We start from the raw sequence: 21,742 nt of genomic DNA on the forward strand, positions 1-21,742 counted from the left end.
TGCACTTGAACAGGACCTAGGTGTGATTTAAGGTTGATCGCAATGAAGCATGGGTCAGATACAGAAAACATGTTTGTCCCAGACGGACATTTTACCTCCTGTCTTAGGGCCTGATTTAGAGTTTAACATGATGGATATCCCAGCTACCTTATTCCAAGTTCCATAGGCTACAATTGAATTGTAATATGTTAAACAGGATATTTGTCACGTTTGTGATGTAGTAGCCCCCTCCACCAAACTCCAAATTAGGCCCTTAGTCTCTGAAATGGAAGTCCAAAATAAACAGCAGGGCAAAGCAGCAGGCTGTCGCTGAGAAGGGATCTACAGAACTAGTTAGCCTTTGGGCAAGCTCCAGATGAAGCATTGACTTTTGGCCAGAAAGACCAGAGCGAAAGAAGTTCAAAATTTGTGACCAAGGAAGGTCCCTCACAGACCGGATATGTTTGGCACTGTAGCCTAGTGAAGATTTCTATGTGCAAATTCTGTCACTTTTTTGGAGTTTGGATTACTCCAGCAGGGAAAGACTGCAAACTATAGCTGTACAGGATTCCGCAAGCCCTAAATACATTCTTCCCAAAGTTCCACTGAAACAGATTTTCTGCTGCAGAAAAAAGCTCGGGCAACCTGAATCTTTGGCCCAGCAGCTACATACCTCCGTCAGATTGACTTTACAGATTTGTCCATCTTCCCCAGAGGTCTTTGCAGCCAAGAAGTTTCTAAGTTTCAGGTTTTTCAGGATGTTAGGTGGAGTGCACTTTGTTCCAGCCAAGGGTCCTGGGACCTCAGGAACAGCACTTGGGTGGTCAAATTGGATATAAAATTGAACTGAGAGTCCCACACAGTGGAACACATTGAACTGCATCTAAAGGCAGAGGTGAATTACGTGTGTCTCACTGAAGGCCTAATACAGAACTATTATAGCCTGCTTACCCTTGTGCCATATGCAGTGCCAATAGTGATTATATATTTGCTGAGGTGTGGCTCAACCACTGCCTCTGAACTTGGGAAAACTTCAGCGGGCACACATCACTTTAAAGAGGAGTCAGGACAGGGTTGATTCTTCTGGCACTCCACAAGAAACCTTTCGTGACGAGGATTCCATTGGCCCAATCCAAACTTCTTGCACGTAGTTAGAGAGGAAGGAACAGATCGATCCCAGAATGGATTCATAAACTCCACCCCGCTCCGGAGCCTTCTCAACAAGAGGTTATTAGTCACTGTGGCACAGGCTGCTGAGTGGTGTATGAATATGAAGATGGAATGTTTACCTTCATCTGACAATATCAACAGTTCTTCTCGGATATTGGCGGGGGAGATTTTATAACGCCAAGTCAACTCCCTGGTTGCCTCCTTTTCAATTAGCTGGGATAGGATAATTTAGAGATTGTTTGATGGCTACACAAGGAGGTTTCTTAAAAAGAGGTGTAATGACGGCCTGTTTCAAGGTGCCAGGAGTGACTTGAGGTTGGCAGGTTGCATTGGTAAAGGAGGTGAAGTACACTTCAAGTGAGAGGAAGAATTGTTTCCTACTCACATATGAGCAGGCACCAATTGGCCGATCAAATATTTTTATTGTTTTCAGCCGAACTGTACATCTTTTCCTTGGTGAAAGGTAATGACAAAACATAAAAGTGGATGTGGGGTGGGAGGTGGGCGAGATAAGGACTTCCGATTGGCGATGGGATCAAGATTTATTTTGTTTTTCCTGGTTCAACTCTAGGTGGATTTGACAATCTCCACTGTGTGTTTTGTGTCTGTGTCTTTTCGGCAATATTGTGCAAGATGTGCCTTTCTTGGCTTTCTTAATGGCTTTGTAGCATTATTTCTAAATAATCAGTTAGTAACCTCAGCTTGATTCATGGAAGTAGTGCAAATAGAGCGAACAGAATGTAGTAAGAGTGATGAGTGGTGTCAATTGAAGCACAAAAAAACACAGAGAGCCAGCACTGCGAGTAAAGAAGACTAGTGACATTCTAGAGTCTAGCACATTGCTTAGTATTTTAGAATTAAAAAACAAATGTAGAAAAGCTACAACTTTCCAACCTTCAGATTTTTTATAGTAGTTTGTTAATTAAATAAAATATTGCTTCTTTTGTGTCTATGTATGATACATAATTATCTCTTTATTTTGTGTATTGTTTCTAGGTTCAAATCGTAAACATTGCTAAGATCAGGGGGCCAGATGTACCAAAGGATTTTACCCATTCTGTGTCTATGGGAAAATGCTTTAGTACATATGGCCCAGGGTCCTTGGCTTCCAGTAATAACTCTGTGGTGTGGGTCTACAGATTCCAGTAATGACTCAGTGGCAGTAATGACTCGGTGGGGGTCTACAGATTCCAGTAATAACTCAGTGGAGGGTCTACAGATTACAGCAATGACTCGGTGGGGGTCTACAAATTGCAGTTATGACTCAGTGGGGGTCCACAGATTCCACTAATGACTCAGTGGGGGTCTACATATTCCAGTAATGACTCAGTGGGGGTTTACAGATTCCAGTAATGACTCAGTGGGGGTTTACAGATTCCAATAATGACTCACTGGGAGTCTACAGTTTTCAGCAATGACTCAGTGGGGTTTAAAGATTCCAGTAATGACTGAGTGGGGGTCTACGGATTCCATTAATGACTCAGTGAGGGTCCACAGATTCCACTAATGACTCAGTGGGGGTTTAAAGATTCCTGTAATGACTCGGTGGGGGTCTACGGATTACATTAATGACTCAGTGGGGGTCTGCAGAGTCCCGCAGTGAATCAGTGGGGGTCCACAGATTCCACTAATGACTCAGTGGGGGTTTAAAGATTCCAGTAATGACTCAGTGCGGGTCCACAGATTCCATTAGTGACTCAGTGGGGGTTTAAAGATTCCTGTAATGACTCAGTGGGGGTTTAAAGATTCTATTAATGACTCAGTGGGGGTCACAGATTCCATTAATGACTCAGTGGGGGTCACAGATTCCATTAATGACTCAGTGGGGGTTTACAGATTCCAGTAATGACTCACTGGGGGTCTAAAGATTCCAGTAATGACTCAGTGGGGGTTTACAGATTCCAGTAATGACTCAGTAGGGGTTTAACTCGGTGGGGGTCTACGGATTCCATGAATGACTCAGTGAGGGTCTGCAGAGCCCAGCAATGAATCAGTGGGGGTCGAAAGATTCCACTAATGACTCAGTGAGGGACTACATATTCTAGTAATGACTTGGTGGGGGTTTACAAATTGCAGTTATGACTCAGTGGGGGTTTAAAGATTACATTAATGACTCAGTGCGGGTCTACAGATTCCATTAGTGACTCAGTGCGGGTCTACAGATTCCAGTAATGACTAGGTGGGGGTTTACAGATTCTAGTAATGACTCAGTGGGGGTTTACAGATTCCAGTAATGACTCAGTGGGGGTCTAAAGATTCCAGTAATGACTCAGTGGGGGTTTAAAGATTCCTGTAATGACTCAGTGGGGGACTACAGATTCCATTAGAATCTCAGTGGGGGACTACATATTCCAGTAATCACCAGGTGGGGGTTTACAGATTCCAGTAATGACTCAGTGGGGGTCTAAAGATTCCTGTAATGACTCAGAGGGGGTCTACAGATTCCACTAGTGACTCAGTGGGGGACTACATATTCCAGTAATGACTCAGTGGGGGGTCACAGATTCCATTAGAGTCTCAGTGGGGGTCTGCAGAGTCTAGCAATGAATCATTGGGGTTCCGCAGAAGTCAAAACGTTACAAACTGATGCGCTACATGATACTTTTGCTACCGCAGAGTGCAATAGTTTGGGGGATTCAATATTTTTTAAAAACATGCACTTTGTCATGAGTGAAGTTACATCTAATTAAGTGCAGCTTGGCGTTAGGAGAGAGTCAAGACTGTTCTTTGGCACAAGCACAGAAGATGAGGTAGAACACAAAGGAACCACCACTGTCGGACGCTGACCCTCTGTGTTGGGGGCCCGCACACCACCAGCCTGAACACGATCAGGACCTTACATAGTTTGCCTCTCCTATCCTGCCAAGCTATGTCCCCCCTTTAAGATTTCCTGGTAAAGTTTTCTGAAAATGAGATGTAAAGTGCTGTAAAGGAGTTCTTTAAGGAAGTAAGTCTGTGACAGAAAGAGAGGGATCAGGCGTACGAGGAACGCAATTGTCTGAAAATGAGATGCTGTTAGGATCTGGGAAAGAGCTGTTCAAGGAAGGACGTGAGAAAGAGAAAGCAGAGTTCACGAGAAGTTAGAGGCCTTGGAGGAGATGTGAGAGGGAAGAGGTGTTATCAGAGTTTCATTTAAGAACAGACTATCAAAGTAATGCCTCCTGGGAGGTTGTTGTCCGCACAGCTTCTCTTACTAGGAATGAAGCGCAAGAGATATTCCCACCACTGCCTTAGGGTGGAGTCCCCGAACATATGGATGATCTTCCCCTTCAGACAGGTGCTGGCCTCGGCGGATGTGGGAAATCTCTTGTGAGAGCAAGCCAGGGTCATCCACATGTCATTATAATAGAATCCAGAGGGTTGTGTGGCCACCACTCCTGGACAGCACGCTGGCAGTTGTAGTTGTTTTGTACCTGTAAATTCTGACAACAAAAATGGGGAAATTACAACAAAAGGCATGACAAGATTTCAACCAATCTGAACAGAAAACACAGCTACAAGGAAGTTGAGATACAACAACAGGCAGACATACAAAGAACAAATCAAACAAGTTGGTAAACACGAGCAGTAGGCCACAGGCAGACACAACCACAGGTGGGCACAGCCTGTCTGGCGGATGCAGGCAGAAACAAGCTCAAGTAGGCTCACATTACACAATACACTCAGAGATGTATAGAAACAAAAAGGCAGACACAGGCAGGCATAAACAGTCATGCACAACCAGTACAACTGACAGTGGTAGACACGAGGCAGTTGCACGTGTAGCATCCACAAATCTACAGCACAAAAGCAACAGTAAATTAAGTACTTGATTATGCCTCTATGTTTCCACAATGCACAGATTTTCATAGAGGTGTGATAGAGCGGTCCGTACTAATAATTTACCTGTATTCGGACGCTCTTTAGGCCGATGAATCTTTTGACTAAGTGGGACTCTCCGTACTCTAGATCGATCGGTTGCATCAAATCAATAATCAATAACGGACATAAGCAATACCCTGATCAACATAACACTTAACAATCAATCCAGAATACATTTTCGGCGAACCCTGGCCTTTCAGTCAGGAATAACCACACCAGTTTATTCGAAGTTAGTGAATTTTATTTCCCTATATTAACAAAGCTAGCACAATATAAATGTGTCTCAACACCAAATGATAAACGTAAATGAACATTAATAGCTGTCCATAGCGGCGAAACAAGTGCAATCTATGCAGCATTTGAATAACAAGGCATTCGATAATAGCAATGCAAATCACTAATACGATAATCTGTAATGAACTAATTGCATACATTTAGTCAGCATAACAAGGTCTCAAATTGCATCGTGCAACAAAAGGGATCCTCATCTAACCGCAAATTAGCATCGGCATGTGGGACTTCATGCAAAAACAATTTAACAACATTAATTTAGAAAACTCCTAACTAGGGCTCTTATCAAAATCAGCAGTTGGTTACCTAAAAGAAACACAATGCAATTGTACAATTTCCTTTCATATTTACCAATTACGATCAGCATACAAGGAAGTCTTCGTCTCACAGGTACCGTTTCTCGATCAGCATGGGTACCGTTTCGATCGGCATGGGACGGGGCAAAGGGGCAGGGGTGGACGGGGCAATTGCCTCACGGCGGCAAAATAAAACTACTACTTCATGTAAAGGGATCAAAGTTAAAGTCTCTAGGGCAAGAATCATTTAAAGTCTCTTTCTCTCGATTAGAGAAAGCATCAAAGTCTCTTTCAAAATGGCGTTGCAGCAAAGTGGGCCATAATAGCTACGGAGTCTGCAAAATGGCGCAATGGGTGTAGTGTCCGGGTAATGGCCTAATTTCTTCTCGTGCACCTGGGTTTTATAGACAACAGTTCAAATCCAGTAGGGTCTTCCATTGGAGGGTTCATAGGTTAGCTTCAAATTATCCAATCAAAAACGACAGTTCTCAAGCTTTTACTTAAGCATACATTATCCTTGGAGATGGGTACGCAAGTTGCAACATTTTATACCAATTAACTCACTTTCAGAGCCTCTATTGTCCGCACCTGCAGATCGACCTTGGAGTAAAGAGAAAATATGCCAGGCTGGCACGAAACTTTAAGATAAGCATGTGAACGATCTCAGTGGAAAAGTACAGCTTCAAGCAAAAATACACGTTTAATAGCACATTGGAAAAAATACGAGCATCTAAACCGTGAGACCAGGCAACTAGGCCGAAGCCTCTACTAAAGTTATGTTAAGCTAAAGCATTTCAAACAAGCAAATCGTGGCATACGTTTATGATTATGTCGGATTAGTGCAATTCTAATACACCACGTTATATAAAGCACGCTTATAAATGTTGGCAAACTACTCTGAGGGCACATTTTGTCCCCGTACAATCTTTATTAGTTCGGTTGAAGTCACACATGATTATTGCTATACTACGTTTAAGCGTTAATAAATGTAAAACCTTCATTTTCTGCTTCATCAATCCCTCCTCTGATGACTACTTGTCATCACACCAAATCATGCCCACAAATTTTATTCCATTAAAATTCTGTCAGTTCTCTTTTCCTTTTAATTCCCCTCGTTTTCGCCTTGTATTCTTCTGCCATTCTTTTCATTATTTTCTCTTCCTTCCTTCTTTTAATTCTTTCCATAATCATTATTATTCCCCTTTTTATTCCCCAAATTCCAAATATGCAAATAATAACTACTAAAATTCCCTCTATTATTTTTAGCAATATTCCATTCCAAATTGCTCCAATCCAATGTCCCACTGAAGCAATTCCTTTTCCAACCTTCTCCCACACTCCAGGTTCTTTCAATTCCTTCAAATCTGCACTCTCTTTTGTTAGATTAGCAAGCATAGTTTTAATTTTCACACTATTGTCAGGAATATATGTACAACAGTGTCGTGCACCAAGCATTTTGCAAACGCCGCCATCCTTTGCTAAAAGAATGTCTAAAGCAAGCCTATTCTGAAGAGTCATAGCTCTTTCCGCTGCAAGTTCAGCATCTATCAGGATTATAGCACCTGAAAACTTTGTCAACATGTTATCCACTATAGTAGACAACTTTCTTATTTTGATGGAATTCAACACGACTCCCAATGAAGGAATCATGGCTCCAAATATATCTCCTACCACAGCAGCTGCGGTCTCTCTTTTCTGGATACGATGGGATCCAGATGTCTTTTGAATCATCGATAGGTCATCCAGTTGATAAACCTTTGGGAACACTATACCCAAATAACATCTCCCCCACCATCCCTTTGGAAGACGATAATAGGCATTATACCCACAAATGTAATATACCCCTGGAATGACAGGGTCAAGTCCGTTCATCATGAATGTCCATTTGGCCTTAAAAATAAACGTATGTTTACACTCACTGGCTCCTACAAAAATATTGTCATAATAGGATTCACCCCGATATATACAAAATTTCCCTGCATGCCAAGCATCTAAAGCTATTCTCCCTTGTGTCTTTATTGCGGCAAAATCATAATTATCTACTGAAGTCCTCTTATGTAGCTCTTTTTCTAATTTTGCATTCATTTGTTCTCTTCTATCATCTGTACGATCTAAAAAGCTTATTTCTACTGCAGAGAGCGAGCAGGTAAGGTTTTCCCTATGAGCGTGAGCCGTTTCAAAAGGTAGCATTAGCTCGAAAAATTCCCTCATTATTTTAGCATCCCAATCTTTAGCAATCTGGCTTAGCTGCGCTATTATAGGAACATATGCAAAGGTAACATCATAATTCGAGTAAAAATACTGTATGTTAGTTTGACCATAAAACCTAGACATTACTATACTACATGTAATCCCGTATGTAAGAGGCATGTGGTGATAAGTCACCCCTTCCTTTACTGATGTCGGTATCTGTGTACACACATAACAATCTTTCGCGTCCATAGTCTCAACATATTCTGTTAATAAGCGATAGAAAACATTATACGAAAGCTCTTTCTTATCATGCAAGAGCCTCTCATCTAATTCTAGTCTTTTCAATGCGGTTAGTTCAGTGACAGTAACAGGAGCAAAGGTAGAAGCGTCAATTTTCTCATTCTCACCCTTTCCATGCATTGTAAGCACTATTGCCATTATTATTAGTACACATGCAGTTACCAAGCCTATACACACATATTTACAATATTTCTTTCTACTGTTTTGCGTCATGATCTGTATAGAATCAGAGAGCTAGAAGCACCTACAAATGATGCTATTTAGCAATTTAGTTACAAAGCTGAACGAGCGCAATGTTCACACAATTTTTCTTCAGGAGGCCAGTCACTTATCGGTTAGCAGCATTTGTCTCAATTCGGCAATAACTCAGTCTTTATCAGTTCAGCAAGTGTCTCATCCGGTTTAGCAATGTCTCAGCTGGTTGTTTGTTTCACGTTATATTGTAGCAAGCGATATCATTTATCACCCTTTCAATCAACAGAGTCCATAAAACTTTTCTTTTCTATTGGTATCTCTTCTTTTTCGTTCTCGATGCTTAGAGATACAAACTCGTCAGTCCAATCGTCATTGACTGCATATGCCCATTCTGGACCGGAATATCTCCTGTTGGGTATCCTTTTCCTTTTCAATTTTGCTTCTCTTTTCGATTCTGCCTCGCTGGTACTTTCCTCTTTTGTCAAGTCTTTTCCTTCACTCGAGATTGGTACCACGACAGACACTTCTTTTCTTTTCTCTTTCACTTTTGGCCTTTCTCCGTCGTTCAAACCTTCTCCAGTCCTTTGTTTTACTGGTGATATACTTAGTCTCCTCTTTGCACCATGTCCATTTGTTGGACCTGCGACCTTTCCTGTAGAAGTTTGAACTGTTTCGTTCTGTTCTGCCTTGTCCCCTCCTTCTGGGGAATCGATCACGTTCTCTTTTTCTTTTTCTGTATCGTCTGTTTCTGGGAAAGCCCTCCTCTGATCAGGCTCTCCTGCTTTTTCACCTTTTTCGAGCCCTTCGTCACTGTTACTTTCATCAGGCTCTGTATCACTTTCAGCTGCTTCAGGTTCCTTGTCACCCTCAGCTGCTTCAGGCTTTTTGCTACCCTCAGCTGCTTCAGGTTCTTTGTCACCTTCAGCTTCTTCGTCGCTGTCTGAACTTTCTCCTTGGTCTTCCCCAAGTGAGTCTGTCTCTTCGTCCTCCAATAATATCTCTCTCTCTCCTGCTTCTGCCTGTCCGCTTTCAGTTCGGTTTTGTTCTGTCTCAGCACTCAGCACTGTTTTATCAGGCACTGGTAGTTTTAGCGCTTCAACTTCCTCGAACCACATCAGCCAGTCCTTTGCAGTAGTCTAACACCATATCATCTGTAATATTCAAAAGCGCGTTTGCGGGAACTGCAGGAAGTCTCATAGCCCTGCCCATGAGAATTTCGTGCGGAGACAATCCAGTCTTTCTATCAGGGGTGTTTCTCATTGACATTAGCGCCAAGGGCAATGCGTCAGGCCATTTCAAATTTGTCGATGCACATATTTTCGCCATTCTTTATTTCAGTGTACCATTCATCTGCTCCACCAATCCTGATGCTTCAGGGCGATAGCTACAGTGCAGTTTTTGCTCAATGTTCAGCTCTTCGCAAAGTAACTTTATCACCTCGTTATTGAAGTGACTTTTCCTATCTGATTCTAAAGAGATCGGGAATCCGAAACGTGGTATCAACTCTCTCAACAATAGCTTTGCAACTGTAAGGCTGTCATTTCTACGTGTGGGGTATGCCTCAATCCAGTGACTAAAAATGCACACAATCACCAACACATACTTCAGACCCCCATGCACAGGCATCTCAATGAAGTCTATCTGCATTCTACTAAATGGCCCACTGGCCCTGCCAATGTGGCTGGCGTTCACAACTGTTCCCTTTCCTGGGTTCATCTGCTGGCAAGTGACACATCGATGGCAAACTGCTTCTGCAGCTTGACGAAATCTGGGGTTAAACCAATCAGTTTTGAACAATCGTATCATGGCATCTCTCCCTAGGTGAGCTTGCCCATGATCGAACCGCGCAAGCTGTGATAAGAGACTGTTTGGCAAAACAAATTTTCCCTCATTCGAAACCAATAACTCGTCTGGTCTCTTTATACACTGTGATTTAATCCAGGAATCTCTCTCATCCTCCCTGACGTTATTCTGCAATGCTTTTAGTTCATCTATTGTATCTACGACCTTTAAGGCAAATGCTTCAGCTGGTTCGAGTTCTGGCTCACTTATCGAATTCCATTCATCCCTGAGTAATATACAGTTCAAGGCACAAAATCTTGCGACTTGATCCGCATATGCATTTCCCAGAGAAACATAGTCCTGTCCTTTTGTATGAGCACTACACTTTACCACTGCAACTTCGGCTGGCATTTGAATGGCGTGTAACAATTCCTTTATTCTTTCCCCATTTTTCACTGGGGATCCTGAAGAAGTCAGGAAACCTCTCTGTGACCATAGTTGTCCAAAGTCGTGCACAATCCCAAACCCGTACTGACTATCAGTGTAAATGGTGACTTTCATCAATGCAGACAGTTGACATGCTCTTGTAAGGGCTACAAGTTCTGCTACTTGTGCAGAATAGACTCCTTGAAGCCAGCCCGCTTCCAAGACACCTGTTACAGTACATACAGCATATCCTGCTTTCAAAATTCCCATCCCATCTCTTAGACATGAACCATCAACAAAAACAATTTGATCATTTTCATCAAGCTTAGTGTCCTTAATGTCTGGTCGAGGTTTTGTGCAAAATTCAGTCACCTGAAGGCAGTCATGCTCGACGTCTTCAGCGTTCTCAACTTCAGCATTTTCACCAGGAAGCAAGGTTGCTGGATTCAACGTAGTGCACCTTTTCAGCTGCACATTCGGTGAGCCCAGAATTATCGTTTCATACCTCGTGAGTCTTGCTCCGGTCATGTGTTGCGTTCGGGAGCGGGTCAAAAGTATCTCAACTGAGTGAGGGACCATGACTGTTACTGGGTGTCCCATCACTATTCCTTCACTCTGAGTGAGGCTGATACCAACTGCTGCTACGGCGCGCAAACACCCTGGGAGTGCTGCTGCGACCGGATCCAAAGTAGCTGAAAAATACGCTACTGGTCTGTTTACGCCACCATGGGCCTGAGTCAAGACAGACAGAGAACATGCATCACGTTCATGACAAAACAATGTGAAAGGCTTTGTGTAATCAGGCATACCTAAAGCTGGAGCCCTGCACATGCACTCTTTCAATTCAACAAAAGCATCCATCTCATCTCCTTTCAGTTCAATTTGATCCAAGGCATCCTTCTGGGTCAGTTTCAGTAAAGGCTTCGCTAGAGTCGAGAAGTTGGGAATCCACTGGCGACAGTAGCCCACCATTCCCAAAAACTTCCTCACCTCCCTCCTTGTCTTTGGTGGACTCATTTGAAGTACACTTGTTATTCTTTCCTTCATTATTCTCCGTGACCCTTTCTCTATCTGGTGACCCAAGTATTTCACTTTCTTCTGACAGAACTGCAATTTGGAAGGAGACACATTGTGTCCATTCCTTCCCAAATGGTTCAACAGAGCAATGGTATCGGCTGTGCAGCCACTTTCCGTCTTTGATGCAACCAGTAAGTCATCAATGTACTGTACTAATGTTGACTCGAATGGCAATTCTAATGCTTCCAAGTCTTTCTTTAGAATCTGATTGAAGATTGACGGTGACTCAGAAAACCCTTGAGGAATTCGACACTAACTGTATACTCTGTCTAGGAATTTGAAACAAAAGAGGAATTGGCTGTCCTCATGAAGAGGCACCGAAAAGAATGCTTGTGACAAGTCGATGACTGAGAACCACTCGGCATCGCAAGGAATTTGAAACATTATCACAGCTGGATTTGGTACGACAGGGCAACATTTGACTATGATGTCATTTATTTTCCTCAAGTCCTGCACAAGTCGGACCTTTCCACTTGGCTTTATTAGTCCCATTATTGGTGAATTACATGGACTGCTTAACACTTCTTTCAGTACCCCCTGTTTTACAAATTCGTCAATAAGTTGGGCAACTTTCATGAGGGTGTCTTGTGCCATGTGGTATTGTGGGGTCTGGGGAAAGATTGCATTGGGCTTTACAGTCACTTTCACTGGTTCCACTCCTTTCATCAATCCCACCTCTTTCCCTGTCATATCCCACACTTCCTTTCCGACTGTTTCCCGTAATTCAGCTGGAATATCTTCTTCAGTTATCATCGGGAAAAGACAAATCAAAGGATATTCTTCATCGACAGTTTCCATCTCATCCCCCTCTACACTGTCCTCTTCTTCCCCATCACTGCTCGTCTGGATTGTTATTCCCTCGTTCGAACACATGATCGAACAACCCAATTTGCACAATAGGTCTCTCCCTAACAGTGCTATCGGGCTTGAGTCACATACCACAAACTGATGCACCCCTTGATAGTTACCGATGCTGACTGGTACCGGATCTGTTATTGGGTTCGTCAGGTGCCTGTTTGCTACTCCCACCACTTGAACTGTCCTCCCTGAGAGTGGCAAATTTGGTACTTCACTGCTCTTAACAGTTGAACGTGTGGCTCCTGTGTCAACCAAGAATGAAACACGATGACCCATTACTCTTCCCTCTACGTACGGACCCTTTTGATCAACTTCCAAGGATGCTGCAAGCACACAATCTCCTTCTTCTTCTGAACTTTCACTCTCCCATACATTGTTTATTCCACTCTCGCTGTGTAATGGGAACTGTTGTACGGTGCCATTTGTACTCATTACCTGACCCGAGACCTGTGGAGGAACCATCACTTGCTGCTGACTCATTGGTGCCAAAGGTATTTGCATTTGCTGATTAGGTACCATGGGTAACTGCTGTTGCATTGGCTGCATTTGCGTCATCTGCATACGAGGCATCTGCATCTGCTGCGGCTGCATAGGTTGTAATCCCTGCAACTGATTTACGGTCTGAAAATTTGGGTTTGGACCTCTCATTTTCGGTCCCCTCATTGTCTGAAATGCATTGACATCATTGTTTTGCTGACCAACACCTGCACCTGCACCTGCACCTGCACCTTCCTGCACCACCATCGGGCACTCGCGTTTCCAATGACCGACAATTCCGCACACGTGACACGGCATCACCTTCTTCATTGCCTGCAAACCAGTCACAACAGTGTTCAAATCCGGACCATTATTCACAAAACCTCCTCTGCCTCTGCCTCTGGCCTGTGGCTGAAACGCCATGTTTCCCTGCAACTGCGGCTGCGGTTGCGGTACCTGTTGTTGGAACCCTTGCAACCCTTGCAGACCTTGCAAACCTGTCTGAGCTGCCTTAAGCTGCATCATCATCACCTTCTCTTACAGCTTTTTCTGTTTCACCTCAATTTCGTCGCTACAGTATTTCGCATAATTCAATACTTCGTCAATCGGTTTCGACTGCCAGCAAATCAAATGCGACTTTATCATCTGACTTATCTCTGGTCTCAACCCTTCCACAAATCTGAACACAAAATGAAGCATGTCCTTCGCCTCTATTGTTTCCGTGCCGCTGAAGTTCTTGAACGCCTTTAACAACCTCTCATAGTAACTATGAATCGATTCTTTAGCCTCTTGGGCAGTTCGATCAATCTTCTGCCAATCCACATTTTTCGCGGCAACCTTCGTCTTCAAATGCTCAATCACCTTATAGTACAAGCTCATCACCATAGGTGATGGTGCACCCGTCTCCCTGTCTCTCTCTGGTTCACTTGTCGGCCAACCTACAGCTCTTTTGCAATCCTCCCACAAATCTGCCGGAACCACAATCTCAAAGAGAGTGTTCAGGTCTTCCCAGAGACATTTTGCAAGCTTCACAAACCTATCAGTCTGTTGATACCATTCAATCGGCTTCTCTCTCAGTTTGGGAAAATCATCCGTAAATGACTGAATGTCGCTTCTGTGCCATGGTACATGTATTAATTTTCCCCCTGCTGTCTCCCTCATTGGTAACATGGTTACTGCCTCGCTACTCTGTGGCCTTTTCTCGTTGAGCTCTGTAGCACTGTCCCTCCTCTTTTCCTTCCTCTTTACCCATCTGCTTTCCCACTTGTCTAAGCACCTCCACACTTGTGCACTCTGCAGCAGTTCTCTAAGGTGCGCCTTCATGCCTGCTGACCTCATGTGTTCAAAATCTGTGGTCCCGAAATCCAACCTATAGCTCCTGCTCAAGTGTTTCGTCTTGTCTATATCAACCTATATCTATATTTGTCAGCTACTTCTTGCAAGATTTTGTGTACCTTGTTCACTTCTTTTGTTATCCTGGGACATAGATACCTCAGCTCTTCTTCCGTGTAGGACTCTAACCTATTCACACCCATAGTCCCTTCCACCAATTCTTGTGCTTCCATGTTCAACCTGACCCTATTCATATAGTCTTCTCCCTTCCCACTGGCTGAACTTTGTGTGGAATTTAGACTGTTGAACCATTGTGTCAGCTGTTGCGCATTCAACCCCATCAGTGTAGCATTCACATCGACTGCCATTGATGGTTGCGGCAACTTTTCAGTATTCGATGTTAGGGGTATTATCAGTGGGGGACTCGACCTCACCAGTGTCGACTGAGCACATATGGGACTAAACTCCATCAAGGTCCCAGATCCAGTTGGCTGAGCCGCTATCGGAGTTATCCCTGGAGTGTTTTCTATGCACCTCCTCTCTGTCCCATTCTGCAGCATTGATCCCTGACCGCTCATACCTAAATTAGGCTGACTGTACAAAGGTACCGGTGGACCCACAGTAATGGGTAGCGATATCGCATCTGGGTTTTGTCCATTTCCCATGTTCCGAGGCATGTTCATTCCCACACCATGGGTCATCATTGCCGGCATGCTCATCTGGCTCCCCGTCATTTGAGCATGTGCTGTTCCCCCCTGCATCTGCTTTTGAGGCATCAAAAACTGGGTTGATTCAGCTTGTGCCAATGTTGGGTTGTGACCATTCTGTCCCCCCATTGTGGTTGGATCTAGAATCATTCCCGCACTGTTGTCACTGCTGTAGTACCCTGGCATCTGCGGCTGATAATTTTCTGCTGGTTTCAACATGGGCACATCTGGATATATTCTCCTAACCTGCGGTATCTGCGGCGTGAACAGTAGACTCGGGTCCTTAGATCCCGATGATGCTCCTGAACTCTGGGTTTCACTGTTCTGTACCGGTGCCGGAGGGGCAGAACTGGTACTTGGACCTTGTCCACTCTCTGCATAAGGTGGTGGACGGTCGTTCAGCAATTGCATTATCAACTCCTCATCCTCTAACTCCTCTTCTCTTCTCAACTTTTCCTCGTCCTCTCTATCCTTGGAACACTTCCTGTCTGTCTTACAGGTAGCTTTCTTACCTGTCTCCTCTTCTTCCTTAGTAATTGCCGGAAACAATTTTATCCCCTGCAATACATCTGACCTCCACACCTTCTGTGCATTATCCCACCTAGCGTCCGCTAGTGTCTTTTCTACTTTTCTTATCCTGTTCTCGAACTTATTTTGCTGTTGCTGTCTAGCCATCAGTTCCCAAATCGCTAGAGCCTCAAACTGTGCTGGCCTTGGAGGTACCTTCATGTCGTACATCGTAAATCTCAAATTCTCTAGGATCCTTATATTGAATGTCCCATGAATCGGGAACGCTACGCTCCCATGTTTCTCTGTCAGTTTGTGCCATTGCTTTAGCCAAAGGCACGGAGCTACCCCTTTTTCCTCCATTACAATGTAAGCTGGTGTGCCTTCGGGCGGCGTCTCCTCTCCTACGCTCGCTTTAATGTAAGACTCCCCCTTCATCGCACTCCTTAGTGCTTTAAAAAATTTCATTTTCTCGTCTTTTATTTTCACAAAGTTTGTAATCAATAAGTGACTTTAATTCCCGGAATACTCTTCGCTTGCCTTTCCCCTTCCAATCGAGCCCCACGGACTGCGTCCAATCCGTGTGCGACCCTTTTCACCAACCAACCTATCCCAGCGCGGCTCCTAGTGACGTCACACTCACACACACTGCGGCTGACAAAGCCTCGCGGCTAGTCCTCCTTCACTCAGCTACTCTCGTAACAACTTCTTGCATGTATCGCGAGCTACCAAAAATAAAACAGATCTGTCGGTTTACTACAGGAAGGGTAACACAATCTCTTCAGGACCTTAGGGATTTTTCACTAGCCTCGGCAGTTATTCCATCTTTCTCGGTCCCCAAGTTCACAAGCAAATCTGACCCGCAGACCTACTCTCAACTTGTCAATGATCTATTCTAGTGCACTTAGAATTTTTGTCAAAGCCCGAAGTCGAAGTTCCTTTCACTCCCTCAACACACGTACCGACTCGTTGACCACGCCCGATCAACCTACTAAACCGCCCAGACCACACCATAGATCAACATACTCCGGAGTCTCTTGACCTCGCAGGGCCCGTCTCAACAACAACAACCACGTGGACCTTTTTATGCACGAAGCGCCACACGCACATGAAGTTCGACGACTTCCCTACTCTCACACTCGGAGTCGCACCTCTGCTATTTCTATGAAGTTCGACGACTTCTCTACTTCTACACTCGGAGTCGCACCTCCGCTATCCTCTAAAAATAAAAAAAATTCCTCGCAACCTTCTCACACAATCTGCGGCAATAAGCTGTGCAAGCGCAAAACCCTAACTTCACTCGTACCATCACTAGTACCGCCAACGCTGATTCCACACCTCCGTTCTCTCCATTCGCAAGCTCCGAGATCCCGGGAAAGTCGCGGTGGACCTAGCCCATCATCATTCTGTCAATCTATTTTACCCCAGAAAAATCTAATTCAACTTCTCGAGTGGGGTCTCAAAAGGCGTAACCGTTAATTCAACACCATGTACTTTAATAGTACGGGGTCCCAAAAGACGTAACCGTCCTCTGCTACCATCTACTGATAGAGCGGTCCGTACTAATAATTTACCTGTATTCGGACGCTCTTTAGGCCGATTAATCTTTTGACTAAGTGGGACTCTCCGTACTCTAGATCGATCGGTTGCATCAAATCAATAATCAATAACGAACATAAGCAATACCCTGATCAACATAACACTTAACAATCAATCCAGAATACATTTTCGGCGAACCCTGGCCTTTCAGTCAGGAATAACCACACCAGTTTATTCGAAGTTAGTGAATTTTATTTCCCTATATTAACAAAGCTAGCACAATATAAATGTGTCTCAACACCAAATGATAAACGTAAATGAACATTAATAGCTGTCCATAGCGGCGAAACAAGTGCAATCTATGCAGCATTTGAATAACAAGGCATTCGATAATAGCAATGCAAATCACTAATACGATAATCTGTAATGAACTAATTGCATACATTTAGTCAGCATAACAAGGTCTCAAATTGCATCGTGCAACAAAAGGGATCCTCATCTAACCGCAAATTAGCATCGGCATGTGGGACTTCATGCAAAAACAATTTAACAACATTAATTTGGAAAACTCCTAACTAGGGCTCTTATCAAAATCAGCAGTTGGTTACCTAAAAGAAACACAATGCAATTGTACAATTTCCTTTCATATTTACCAATTACGATCAGCATACAAGGAAGTCTTCGTCTCACAGGTACCGTTTCTCGATCAGCATGGGTACCGTTTCGATCGGCATGGGACGGGGCAAAGGGGCAGGGGCGGACGGGGCAATTGCCTCACGGCGGCAAAATAAAACTACTACTTCATGTAAAGGGATCAAAGTTAAAGTCTCTAGGGCAAGAATCATTTAAAGTCTCTTTCTCTCGATTAGAGAAAGCATCAAAGTCTCTTTCAAAATGGCGTCGCAGCAAAGTGGGCCATAATAGCTACGGAGTCTGCAAAATGGCGCAATGGGTGTAGTGTCCGGGTAATGGCCTAATTTCTTCTCGTGCACCTGGGTTTTATAGACAACAGTTCAAATCCAGTAGGGTCTTCCATTGGAGGGTTCATAGGTTAGCTTCAAATTATCCAATCAAAAACGACAGTTCTCAAGCTTTTACTTAAGCATACATTATCCTTGGAGATGGGTACGCAAGTTGCAACATTTTATAACCATTAACTCACTTTCAGAGCCTCTATTGTCCGCACCTGCAGATCGACCTTGGAGTAAAGAGAAAATATGCCAGGCTGGCACGAAACTTTAAGATAAGCATGTGAACGATCTCAGTGGAAAAGTACAGCTTCAAGCAAAAATACACGTTTAATAGCACATTGGAAAAAATACGAGCATCTAAACCGTGAGACCAGGCAACTAGGCCGAAGCCTCTACTAAAGTTATGCTAAGCTAAAGCATTTCAAACAAGCAAATCGTGGCATACGTTTATGATTATGTCGGATTAGTGCAATTCTAATACACCACGTTATATAAAGCACGCTTATAAATGTTGGCAAACTACTCTGAGGGCACATTTTGTCCCCGTACAATCTTTATTAGTTCGGTTGAAGTCACACATGATTATTGCTATACTACGTTTAAGCGTTAATAAATGTAAAACCTTCATTTTCTGCTTCATCAGGTGTGCTGGTACATTTAATATATTTAAAAATGTGAGCTAGTGAACGATTTACTGAAATAGGTCAGAATACATTTCTAGCCACCTTGTGTTGTTGAACAAATACATATTTTTGTGATAATACAGCAGATACTAAGATAAGTGTTTTTGTAAAATACATTTTGTATAGGAATCCCACTAGGAATGTGGATTTGTAATGATATCCTAGGACATTGGTAGTAGAAGCGACCTGAGCCGGCCCCTGTGGTGCATCAAGGTTCCATGTAAGCTAATGGACTTTGCAGGAAGGCTGGTGCCATGTAAACCTTGCCAGAAAAGACAGACAGGAGTATTTTGTTAGAGGCAGAGGCAAATATGCACGATTCAGAGCAATTTATTACTCTCTGCTGATGAGTGGGCAGAGAGTATATAAATCAGCAGTCGTACCACAAACACATGAGAAGTGTTCTGGTGCGCAGAGAATTGTATTCCCACTTAAGGGAAGAGGAAGTGTGTGTGTGTGTGCGTGCGTGCGTGCAGTGGCGGCTGCCACTCAACGGGGGTGGTGGAGAGGAGGTGAAAAAATAGAAAAAGAAAAAAACATTTACCTGTGGGAAAGACACGTTCATCTCCTTTCCGTCCTCTTCCTGTTCCCGGTTGCACACAGACTCACAGCCAATCACGATGCTGCTGTCACCAGCATGATAGTAGCGTCGTGATTGGTCTGAGTGGCCTGCTTCGCCGCTCAGACTGGGAGTGAGAGCCAGGGCATATTCTCCGCTCGGCAGTGCAATACAGCCGCAGGGGCGGTTCCTCCACTATGGTGAAGGAGCTTTGCCCCCGCCCCCCCAAACACACACTGCCAGCAGCAGCAGCAGCTGCAAAACATTTTTGCTATAAAACGATCATAAACTAAATGTATTATTGTTTTATAATAAAAGAGTCGGGCCATGGGGCTGTGAAAGGGACGAGGGGGAGTGAACAGGACTCCCCCTCAGTGCGCATGTATGTTTGGCAGCAATCTCAGGCTGGCTAAACACACGTGTGCACTGGGCTCCCACCAACTCAGCAAAGCAGGCACTGTGTTGCTGGGTTGGAGACAGCAGGCAGAGACTTCCACTCTGCCTCGGAGTGCCCTAGATGGGCACTCTGTCCAATCCTAATGCTCTTTTCATGCTGCCAGCAGCATGAAAGCAGCATTAGGATTGGACATAGGGCAGGCCTGTGCCTGCAGTCCAGTGAGGAGCGGTAAGGCACAGCTCGGCGCTAAAGGTACGTTTTCCTTTTTATTATTATATATATTTATTTTTTTGCGTGCCCCCCTCCCGCGAGCCGCCACAGTACAGCCGGGTAGAGAACATGCAAAGTGCGCATGTCTGTTTGGCCGGTCCAACATGGCTGACCAAACAGACATGCACGCTTTGTGGTACACTTAGGCCTCCTCCATGCCCCTCCCTCCAGCCCAGCTCCTTCTCCCAGGAAAAATAAAATGATTATAATGTGGCGTTATTATCATTTTATTTTTCCTTTCTCCACAATCCAGTGGGGTGACTCTCTTCTGCCTTAGTGGAGGAGCCGCCCCTGTGTGTGTGTGTGTGTGTATGTGTGCATGTGCAGGAGAGAGATAGAAACAGAGTGTGCCATAGAAAGAACTGATTGCTTAGCAAGACATATATGAGAGTGCAAGAAACATCTGATGCTTATTAGCTGTCAATGCCGACCGGTCAATATCTGAATCTACTTGGGTATCTGCAGTTCATGCCTCCCAGAAATCTGATTTAAGTGTGTGTTGTCATCAGTCACAGCTGAGCTGAAAGACACTCTCAGGAAGAAAATCTAACTGGAGCAGAAGAGGAGATGAAGACTGCTTAGTCTTTGCTGGAATATTTCTTCTCTGCCTGATAGAGGACTGTGATGAGAATTGTCTCCAGCTTTATCTCGAATCTCTGGGGCCAGTAAGCTGCAGAAAGGGCTATGTGGCTAGCCTCTTGCTAACCAACAAGTAACAAAGAAGTCCATGTCCTGTACTCAAGAGGGAGAGTGAAGAAGAGTGAGGCTGTGTACACCTGGAAGACACCCAGAAAGACAAGGGCATCAGTATCCATCCCATACAAACCTTTACCCCTATCTCTGGTGAGTAGGGAAATCTACAGCAGCTCCAAAGGATCCTCAGAAACCAGTTGCAACTGGTCATTTTGCTGTGGACATGACAGCGAGAAGAGAAGATCTTTCCCACAACTTCAACCTATGTCATGGTGTATAAGATTATTTTCCTGCATGTATGCAGTCTTTTGGAGCAAGAGGTAAGAAAAACTGAACATTTTCTAGAATACTGTGATAAGATGTCCAGTCTGCCCAAAAAGATTCAAACAGGTTTGTCTTCCTCCAGGATATTGATCTATGTTACAACTTTTAACAGCACGGAACCAACAGTTTGTATCCAGATACGCATTAGGACAGGGTCTAATTAGGTCCTGATCAACAGCACCCTATTGACTGACATTAATTTTGAGCTCCGGTTGTTTCCCAAAACATTTTGTTTAATAACTCCTGATCCCGACTTCCAATTTTTTTCAATTAAGTATCACTGTAATTAATACCTTATTTTTTTATTTTTTATTTTTTTACAAAATTTAATTTGAATTTTTAACTCATGCATTTATTACATGTAATTTTGTTCTGGTGTTGTTGTACTTGCATATATATTCAGTGACTGTTACTTGCCATATTTTGGGTTAAACTTCTGATTTTCCGATTGCCACATTTTAAAAAGATTTTGATCCCATAACTTTTTCCAATCCCTGATTAAGATCATATTTGTTTTTTGTTGCCAATGAGGATCATGGGGATTGATATGTCTGATTTACCATGCCTGTCAACAGTGCCATTTATCCACATGTGCCTGGAAAAAAGAAACAAGCTGAGCAAGAAAGTAAGAAAAGCTGAGCTGAATCAGGCCCAAGCAAACTAGGTTCATTAGAACCGGACTTGAACAATACTCAAACCCCACCTAGGTAGTAACACTACTAAAGCTGAAGCAGCACAGAGAGGTTGTTTTCTTTGAAGAAACTTTTAACTTTTTCCCAAAATGTGTCAAAAGAACCAAGGAGGGCCATCTCATAAAGACAGGAAAAACTCATATTGGAGAAGCAACTCTCAACA

At 43.7% G+C, this 21,742-nt stretch overlaps 1 protein-coding gene across 1 annotated transcript in view; it reads right to left on the reverse strand.

Annotated features, from left to right (window-relative positions):
- Positions 1–21,742, reverse strand: part of LOC138267070 (NXPE family member 3-like) — a 197,181-nt gene that overhangs the window by 26,935 nt on the left and 148,504 nt on the right. Inside the window, exon 4 of the mRNA XM_069215918.1 lies at positions 4,344–4,562. Coding sequence (XP_069072019.1) covers positions 4,344–4,562 — 219 coding nt within the window. The remainder of the gene's footprint in view (positions 1–4,343; positions 4,563–21,742) is intronic.

This window comes from Pleurodeles waltl, chromosome 12 (genome assembly GCF_031143425.1).
Source record: "Pleurodeles waltl isolate 20211129_DDA chromosome 12, aPleWal1.hap1.20221129, whole genome shotgun sequence".
NCBI lineage: Eukaryota > Metazoa > Chordata > Amphibia > Caudata > Salamandridae > Pleurodeles > Pleurodeles waltl.